Source organism: Arvicola amphibius, chromosome 5 (assembly GCF_903992535.2).
Source record: "Arvicola amphibius chromosome 5, mArvAmp1.2, whole genome shotgun sequence".
Lineage (NCBI taxonomy): Eukaryota > Metazoa > Chordata > Mammalia > Rodentia > Cricetidae > Arvicola > Arvicola amphibius.
Window position 1 is genome coordinate 79344025 of NC_052051.1, and position 10412 is coordinate 79354436.

At 38.6% G+C, this 10412-nt stretch overlaps 1 protein-coding gene across 1 annotated transcript; it reads right to left on the reverse strand.

Moving 5' to 3' along the window:
* Nucleotides 1-8349: 8349 nt before the first annotated feature.
* Nucleotides 8350-9299, reverse strand: LOC119815271 (S-methyl-5'-thioadenosine phosphorylase-like). Its single transcript, XM_038331417.1, is given in 2 exon segments — nt 8350-8505; nt 8507-9299. Coding segments are annotated over 2 exon segments (930 nt in total). The 5' UTR covers nt 9281-9299.
* Between the last annotated feature and the right edge of the window lie 1113 nt (nt 9300-10412).

A 10412-nucleotide genomic window follows, 5' to 3' on the forward strand; every position in this document is an offset into this window, starting at 1 on the left:
ACACAACAAAGAAACTCACAATGTCCAGGATACAGTCAAAATTTTCAGCATGCAAAGATTCCAGGAAACTATGGTTAATTTTAAAAAAAAAGCTAACTTCAAAGCCACTTAGAAATAGTAACTGACAGAAACTTTAATATTTAATAAATACCTTTTATAACTGTCTTTAACAGGATAAAATAAAACCTCCTTTAGAATAGAATTTCTTAGAATTGTATATATGAATATCCAGTATTTACATCCTTTCTGTTACTTCTTTTTCTCACTTCCACTCCTCACATACAACCCTATACCCCCACAAACCCAATTCAAGACTTTTCTAAAGTAAAGTCACAGACACACAAGTGTGCACCACATACACACACATACACACACACACACACACACACACACACACCAAAACCCATACACAGACATTTTATGTATATGTATTATATTGGTTTAGGAAAATGAAAATAGTGGATTCTTCTATAGGGTCGAGCCATAGGTAAGTTGTTTGTGTTTAATAATATCAGACATGAATTCCTTCTCATTGATTGGCCCTTAAGTTCAATTAGCTCTTACTTACCTCAAAATAGAAATGTCCCTATTGCTGGGTACAATGTTAGCCCAGTCATCATTTTGCTTTGATAACATGGTAGGATAACTGATTACCTTTTCTCCTTTGGTAGTTTACACAATACCTTCTGATAATATGAGAGCATTGCAGTACATAATTCACACATTCATAAAACAGTTTTTACACATCTAAATACTGATATTTGTACTTTAGCATGGTAGTCTTATAACTAATTTATCCCAAATACTTGCCTTTGTATCTCTCCTGACCTTGCCAAAAGCAATTGTCTTGTTATAGAGGGAATGTGACACAGGCTATCTCACTGATTTCCTTGTTTCATCTGGTTGTTAGAAAGGGTGCACATTTAAAAATCCCAAAAATATTGGAAGATGTTGGGCAGCTAAATCTTTGGAATTATGAATCTTGATCTGTGTTATCTCATTCCCTTCCCATGTTTTAGAAACATTTTTAGAGGCAAGAGAATAGTGAAACCTTGGGCCCACACCATGAAATTATAAATTAGAATGTAATACCCTCCTCCCAGTACACACTGCCAAGCACTGGTGCTCACCACCCCCCTCTTCTGGCTGAAATCCCAACTTCTTGTTTTTGCTTCAGTCTCTTCTGATGCTTATTCCCTGAGTTACATTTCTGGTGCCAGGTGGGAACAATAGCCGAACACTGTGGGAATGATACACACAGGGAATGTGCTGAAATGCTAATGATGTTCTGCAGCGAGGCAGAGCCCTCATAAACACGAGGACAGATGCATCATCGCTTGAGAAAGCCCCACAGAAGTGGTTGACTTTCCTCTCAAACCTGAAGTTTCTCCTACAAATATGAAATTTTTTTCTCATTTTTTTATTAAAGATTTCCATCTCCTCCCCCTCCTCCTCCTCCTTTCCTCCCCTCCCTTCTACCCATACCCCCACTCCCTCCCTCTCCAGGTCAAAGAGCCATCAGGGTTCCCTTCACTATGTTAAGTCCAAGGTCCTTCCAGCTCCCCCTAAGTCCAGGAAGGTGAGCAACCAAACTGACAAGGCTCACAGTGAGCCCGTCCATGCTGTAGAGTTCATGTTCATTGCCATTGTCCTTGGTTTCTCAGTCCTCCTCCACCGTCAGCCACATTCAGAGGGTCTTGTTTGGTCACCTGTTCCATCAGTCCCATTCCAACTGGACTTGGTGGTCTCCTGTTATTTCTGTCTTGGCTTCCTACAGCAGTTGCGTTTACATAAGACATTATAATATTAAAGCAGACTTGGGATAAATTCCTTACCAAGACAATGAGAGGAAAGTCCTGATTTCATTGGTTTTAATCTTCTAGGGCATTATCTTAAGCATTGCCCTTATGTCTAAAACTGTATGCAAAGAAATTGTATTTGTTACTTAACTTATATTAACAAGGAGAGGGAAAATGTCATTCATTTTACTGCCAGTTAAATCTCACCATTTTTCCTGGGATAATTATTATTCTCCATCATGCATATTTACTTGAGGGCTGTTGAGTATTCTTACTAAATCGGAAATACACTTCTCTAAATTGTGATAAAAATTTTCATCGAGTTCTACATTACAGGAGGAAAATGGCATAATTCTCAGATATTAGTAAACTTTGTTGCTGAAACCAGCTAAACATAGGCAAGATGGCTTGTACATGGGAAAGGACAACCACAGTGCTTCATGACACTGTTGGTCTTTAGTGTAATTACCTCTTATCAACACTTAGTAATTGTAGACTGGAGTATTAAAGTGTTGTATTTATTGTTTAAAATCAAGTTTATGTAGAAATAGCATAGTTAAATCAAAATGGTAGCCATACAATCATCCACTTGTCGCAGCTGGCACTCAGTGGCAACTTGTTTAAATTGGTCTTGTTAGAGCATTTCAGCATCTCTAACACATGATAACCTAACAGCTGTAACAAGAAACCTTAGTTCCTCTGTTCTATTTGATGTATTGCCAATTTACTGTAAGAATAGAGGCTTCACAAAAGTGGTTAAGATAGATATCTACCTACAAGCAACACTTTAGTCATTATAATAAGGCTTCAGAACTAGAGAGCCTGTAGCCTGACAAATAGTTTTTTTCATGCTGTTTTTGTTTTTAAGATGTTTGTAATTTAAGGGAAACATTTGTGGGATTTGGCCTTAGAGGAAACATTTTCTCCTAAAATGTTGGAAATATTAACAACCATCAATCAGCATCTACCATCACTGACCATAAGTCAGACTTGAGGTTTGCTTTTCATCACCCCTTCCTGCTGTCATCTTTTCTCTTATCTCTCCTTAAACCACCTTCCCCCCTTTTCCATTATATCTTAATCCTTTTGCCAAAGCTGACATATTGATTGATGTTTAAGTAGACCGCTATATGGCAATGGTACCTGAAAACAAAATAGATCAATATAAGTTTTCCAAGACTGTGTCACTTAGCTCCACAGCAAATATTACTGCAAGAGATTTTCTATGATTGCAATTTGAACTACTTTCAAACTTTAGCTTGCAACCCATTATTGTGTCAATACTGTTACATAAATGATAAAATACAGAAGAGGAAAAAGAGGATAGATTTTACAATACAAGAAAGAAAGGATACACATATATTTTCTTTGTATGCTCCATTTAAAGCAGAAAGGAGCAACAAGTATAGAAATAAAACCAACTAAATATTTAGTGCATTTGGAATTTGACTAACTGCTCAGCTATATTAATTTTATAAAGGCAGAATAGATATTTAAAAACATTTTAGAAAGCAGATAACAAAAATATAGAATGTAAATTTTGATAAAATAATATCACCTCATATTGGTTTCATTCATCCATTTCTCTTGAAATATATCTCATCATTATAGATCTCTCCTTCTCTTCCCTTGTTATCCATCCCTTACTCCCTTCTGCCCTGTCTTCCTTACTTCCAGATACTTATTGTTTTCTCTCTCACTTTCTTTTAAATTCATTGTTCTTCCACTCTACTGGAGATTTTAAGTTGAAATGGTGTCATTCTGAACTTTATACAGGAGTTGACATTTTATGTTTATGAATTATAATTGTGTTTTAATCAAATCCTAATAGTAAGGACCTCTGAGATATAAATATGGAATCTCCACCCTGAAAAGATGAAAGCCAGTGACTCAGAAAAGGAACCAAGCCTTGACTTCTCAATAAGAAGTGCTCTTAGGAGCTGGGCGATAGCTCAGCCTGTTAAGCACGCGGCGCTGGCACAAGAGAGGTCCCGAGTTCAAAGACCGGGTCCGTGGTATGTGAGATTCTGTCACGGAGCGGTTGAAAACCTCAGAGGAATTGCTGAAACACAAGTTGCAAGTACACAGGAGGACCAAGATGAGAGGACCAAGAGACAACTCTGAAGTACAAGCTGTGACTGCAGAGTGGATCAAGAGAGCGAGCCAAGAAAGCAGACCAAGAGACGGGGACAAGAGAGACCTCAGTGGCTCCCTGAGACACAAACAGTGACAGTACAGAGCCGACCAAGAATAGCTCCTAAGGACACAGACAGCAGCAGCAAAGATTGGACCAAAAGGCAAATACTCTGTTGGCATCAAATTAAGGAGAGATGGGTAGGCGTCCATGCAAGAATTCACCCAACAACTAAAAAGCAACATGGTAAGGTAGTCACACAGCAGGAAGACTTGATCATCCTTACTCAGAAGAAGCAGAAGAAAATGATTTTAAATGTAACTTTATGAAGTTTATGGAGCCCTTTAAAAAGGAAATGGAAAATTCCCTTATAGAAATGGAGGAAAAGAAAAACAAAATATTGAAAGAAATTAAAAAATCTATCAAAGTAACCTAAAAAAATAATTAAACAGGTAAAGCAATCAGTTTAAGACTCGAAGTATGAAATACAGACAATAAAGAAAAAAAAACAAACCTAGGGAATTCTGGATATGGAAAATCTGGGTAAATGAACAGCAGCTACAGAGGCAAGCATAACCAATAGAATACAAGAGATAGAAAGAGAATCTCAGGTGTTGAAGATACTATAGAGGAAAGAGATTCATTGGTCAAAGAAAATATTTAAATCCAACAAATTCTCAACAACGAAACATCAGGAAATCTGGGACAGCCAGTAAAGACCAAACTTAAGAATAATAGTGATAGAAGAAGAAATACAGTTCAAAGGCACAGAAAATATATTCAACAAAATCAAGAAAAAAACTTTCCCAACTAAAAGATAGATACCCCTATGAATGTACAAGAAGCTTAAAGAACACCAATAGAAAACAAGTTTTCTCATTGTATAATAATCAAAACACAAAACCTACAGAATAAGGAAAGAATATTTAGCAGCAAAGGAAAAAGACCAAGTAACATATAAAAGTAGACCTATTAGAATTATATCCAACTTTTCAATGGAAACCATGAATGCTAGAAGGTCCTGGACAAATGTACTGTAGACACTAAAAGACCACAGATGTAAGCCCAGACTTCTATACCAAACAAAGCTTTCAATCACCACCAATGGAGAAAACAAGATATTCCAAGATGAAACCAGATTTAAACAACACTTGCCAACAAATCTAGCCCTATAGAAAGTATTAGAAAGAAAATTTCAAACCAAGAGAGCTAATTGCACCTCCCCCCAAAAAAACAGAGGCAACAGATAATCTCACACCAGCAAAACCCAAAGAAGGGAAATGTACACACACTACCACCGAAAAATAACAGGAATTAACAATCACAACTCATTAATATCTCTTAATATCAATGGACTCCATTCACCTATAAAAGGGCACTGGCTAAGAGAATGGATACAAAATCAGGATTCAGCCTTCTGCTATATAGAAGAAACACACCTCAACCTGGAAGACAGACATTACCTCAGAGTTAAAGGGCTGGGAAAAGATTTTCCAATCAAATGGATCTAAGAAGCAAGCAGGTGTAGCTATCTTAATATCTAACAAAATAGACTTCAAAATAAAATCAATCAGGAGAGATGGAGAAGGATTCATTGTATTCATATCAGGAACAATTCCATCAAGATAATAGTCCCACATATGTAAAAGAAATATTACTAAAGCTTAAATCACACAGCAAACCCCACATACTAATAGTAGGAGACTTCAACACCCCCACTCTCCCAATGGACAGGACAACCAGACAGAAACTTAACAGAGAAATAGGGAACTAACAGATGTCATGAATCAAATGGACTTAAAAGATAGCTATAGAACATTCCACCCAAAACACAAAAGAATATATCTTTTTTCTCAACACCCTCATGGAACCTTCTCTAAAGTTGACTACATACTCAGTAAACAAAGCAAACCTCAACAGATACAAAAATGGAGTAACCATGATTTAAATTTAGAGTTTAATAACAACACTAATCTCAGAAAGTCTACAAACTCATGGAAATTGAACAGTGCTCTATTGAACTACCTCTAAGTCAGGGAAGATCTCCCATGTTCTTGGAGAGGTAGGATTGATATAATAAAAATGGTAATCCCACCAAAACCAATCTTTTTTTTTTTTTTGGTATGTATACACAATGGGATTTTATTTAGTCAGAAAAAAGCGAAGAATTATCTCTCCTTTAGGAAAATGGATGGAGCTGGAGAGCATCATGCTAAGACAGACTTAGAAAGGCAAACACATTTCTCTCATATACAGAATACAGATTAGATGACATTAAAGTACGGGGAGCATTATTTGGGAGGATTGGGGGAAGCACTTGAGAATATAATGTGGGATAAATGATGATGTATATGATTTGTATATAAAAATGACAGAATAAAACCCATTGTTTTGTATTGAATACACCCGAAGGAAAAAGACAATACAAATGTACTTTCAGCAACACTTAAGAGCTAAGAAGGTGGATTGTGTAAGTTTATATGCAATTCCATTCGCAGTGAAGGATTCAGGAAGAAGAAGCCTGCTTATGACGATGCTGGAAAACGCACTGAAGAAAAGCATTCTTCCACACTGGAGAGAACTGCATTCTCCAAAGGCGACAAGACAAACGCCCACTTCCTAACTACACTCTCAGACTCCTAAGAGTGGAGGAACGAACTGGGCACACCCCAGGGAAGTAAAAACTACCAAGAGCCGGGTCAGGACCCGCGAAGTCTCTACACATTGTTAATAACCAGAGCAGGAAGCTCTGCAACATGGGCCCCAAAGTTACAATGGCACTTATGAGGAGCTCGACATGACGGCTGGAGCAACTGGTTTGTTTATCCTTACTATCAGTTGCTTACTTTCCTGAAGTCAGCTTCAGACACAAGCACACTTACTTTACAAGAGCTGCAGGGCACCTGTGATAGCCCATGGCGGCAACAAAAAGTATCCTACGACAAAACCCTAGGCTTCCGGTTCCTTACTTCCTTTCTTGTTTTCAAATACAACACTACCAACTGAGAATGGGTCAACTTTTTTTTTGTTTGTTTGTTTTTTTTTTTTCGAGACAGGGTTTCTCAGTGGCTTTGGAGCCTGTCCTGGAACTAGCTCTTGTAGACCAGGCTGGTCTCGAACTCACAGAGATCCGCCTGCCTCTGCCTCCCGAGTGCTGGGATTAAAGGCGTGCGCCACCACCGCCCGGCAGAATGGGTCAACTCTTAAAACGGAGTAGAAAGAAATGGTAGTGTAAAAATGATCTGATATATGGGAATGAGGCACACTAACAATCCTTGAAGCAGTTTGCCTTTGACACACTGCAGCAGTGAACACCAAGCCTTCTGTCACAGTCCCAAGTGGTTGCTTGCATCTGTGTGATCTTAAAGATCTATGTTTCTCACATAGCTCGTTTTTGGTTTTTTCTTGTCTGTTTGTATTTTTTTAAAGATTCATTTATTTATTATGTATACTGTTCAGCCTCCATGTGTGCCTGCTGGCCAGAAGAGGACATCAGAGCTCATTACAGATGGTTGTGAGTCACCATGTGGTTGCTGGGATTTGAACTCAGGACCTCTGGAAGAGCAGTCAGTGCTCTTAAACTCTGAGCCACCTCTCCAGCCCTCTATTTGTATTTTTTTGAGTGCAGGCATGTAGGGGTATGCATGATATCTGGATTTTAGATCCTGCATCACACATGGCGCTTCTTTTATAACGCCATCTTTGTTTCCCCACCAAGAGTTTCAAAGAGTTTGATTTCTCTAAGTTCATTTTAAGTGTTACAACTTTATTATTTGATTATACTCACATTTAAAAAAAGTAGAGAAAAAGATCAAAAGAAAGTAAGAAATATCCAGCATCTCTTCACAAATAAAGTAGCAGGACTATATATATTCCCTTCTAGTCTTTTTCTGTACACTTATGCACCATTTAAAACAAAAAAACAGTATCATAGATACTTATACCTTTTCCCCTCATTTCACAGTATGAAGTGACCATTTCTTTGTGAGAAAATATGATTTCTACTTGATTGCTTCATAACATGGTACATCTAATTTTTCCATATTGTTTAGAATATTTTGCCTTCTTTACATGATTCTTTGAATGAATCTCCCATAACTTCTTAAAGAGAAACTCCTAGCGTACCAAAGTGCATTCAGTATTTTTAAGCCCAGAAGGATGGTGCAATTTACCACCATACAGTCTCATTTGAAGCTCACAGTCATTAGTAGTATAGGGAAATGGACATTCTCACCATTCTTCATTGTTGCCAGTGTAGTAGGAAAAACGATTGACAAGGTTTTTGGCTTTTTCCCTTACATTTCTGCAGGCTGTTGTTTTCCTTCCCGGTTCCGGAGGAATCTGTATCTCCGTGGAGTGCACTTTGTCTCTTTCTTACCACATGCTCTTCTTTCCCAGCAAAGGGACGAAGCCACATTAGCTTTCCCATTTTTTTTTAAAGCAAAATCTCCCAAAGACTAGAGGCAGCAAGTCCTCCTCGTTGGTACCGTGCTGTTTCAATGTCTGGTGTAAAACAGAACACTGAACCATGTTTCTTAGATTTTGGAGCGTTTCTGACCACTCCATCGACCCCTATCTGTGGAATGGTAGTAAGCAGTAAGCTTTTGGCTTTGTTGGCATTTTCTTTCATGGTCTTTAAAACCCCATCCACTGATACTGCTTCTTCATGCTCCTTCCAACAATCATAATCGGTTGCCATGGCAAAGCTTGCATAGCAAATTCCAGCCTCCTTAGCAAGCACCACCTCTGGAACCGTAGTCAGATTGATAACATCTGTACCCCAAGTACGGAATACAACACTTTCTGCCCGAGAGCTGAAACGAGGCCCCTCAATTGTGACCATTGCCCCCTTTGAATGGCATCGAAGACCAAGCTTCTTAGCTGTTTCTATGAGGACCTCTCTTGTTTTGGGGCAAAACGGTTCAGCCATTGGGATATGGCACACTCCTCTGGCGCTGCCATGACTTCCATCATAGAAGGTCTGAGGCCTCAGGGATGTCCTGTCAATGAACTGATCGATGATGACCATGTCACCATGCTGGATCGCCTCTCTCAAGGACCCGCAAGCTGTGGTCACTATGACATGTGTACAACCCTCTTCCTTCAAAGCCCAGATGTTGGCCTGGTAGTTGACTTTCAAGAGCATGATGGTATGCTGTCTCCCATGTCTTGCAAGAAGTACACAATCAACGCTCTTTATCTTTCCCAAAATTAAGGCGTCGGATGGCTTGCCAAATGGAGTATCCACATATTTTTCAGTCCTTCCTTCTAAAATTTCTGGATCATCCAAGCCTGTTCCACCAATTATTCCAATCTTCACCATTGCGCAGGCGGCGCCTGAGGCCATGTCTGCACCAGGGGAGTTGTCTATGAGCGAGAACGCTGAACCGGGAGAAGACTGCAGGGCAGTGCCGCGCGGGAGTGCCCAAAATCAATCTTTAGGTTCAATGCAATCCCCATCAAAATCCCAACAAAATTGTCCACAGACCTTGAAAGAAAAATAATCAACTTCACATGGAAAAACAAAAAATCCAGGATAGCCAAAACAATCCCATACAACAAAGGAACTTCTGGAGGCATAACCATTCCTCAAATCAAGCTCTATTATAGAGCTAAAGTAATGAAAACAATTTACTATTGGCATAAAAAGAAACGGGTTAACCAATGGAAATGAATTGAAGACCCAAACATTAATCTACACACATGTGAACACCTGATTTTTGACAAAAAGCTAAAATTATACAATGGGAAAAAAGCATGTTCAACAAAAGGTGCTGGCATAACTAGATGTCAACCTGTAGAAGAATGAAAATAGATCCATATCTATCCCTAAGCCTAAAACTCAAGTCCGAATGGATTAAAGACCTCAATATAAATCTGACCACACCGCACATGATAGAAGAGAAAGTGGGAAATAGCCTTCAATACATGGCCACTAGAGATACTTCCTAAATATAACCCCAGTAGCACAGATACTGAGAGCAACAATATATAAATGGGTCCTCCTTAAGCTGAGAAGCTTCTGTAAAGCAAGGGACACAGGTAGCTTAATGAATGGGAAAAGATCATCATCAACCACACATCAGACAAATAACTGATCTCCAAAATATATAAACAACTCAAGAAATTAGACATCAAAATTCCAAATAACCCAATTAAAAAAGGGGGTACAGAACCAAACAGAATTTACAACAGAAGAATCTCAAATGGCTAAAAGACCATTATGGAAATGTTCAACATTCTTAGCCATCAGGGAAATGCAAATCAAAACAACTCTGACATACTGTCTTACAGCAGTCATAATGACTAAGATAAAAAACACCAATGACAGCTTACTGATGTGGGATTCCCCTCTGTATGCTGTGAATATCATTGGTTAATAAAGGAACTGTCTTAGGCTTGTGATAGGGTAGAATAGAGCTAGGCAGGGAAAACTAAACTGAATGCTGGGAGAAAGGAGGTGGAGTCAGAGAGAAGCC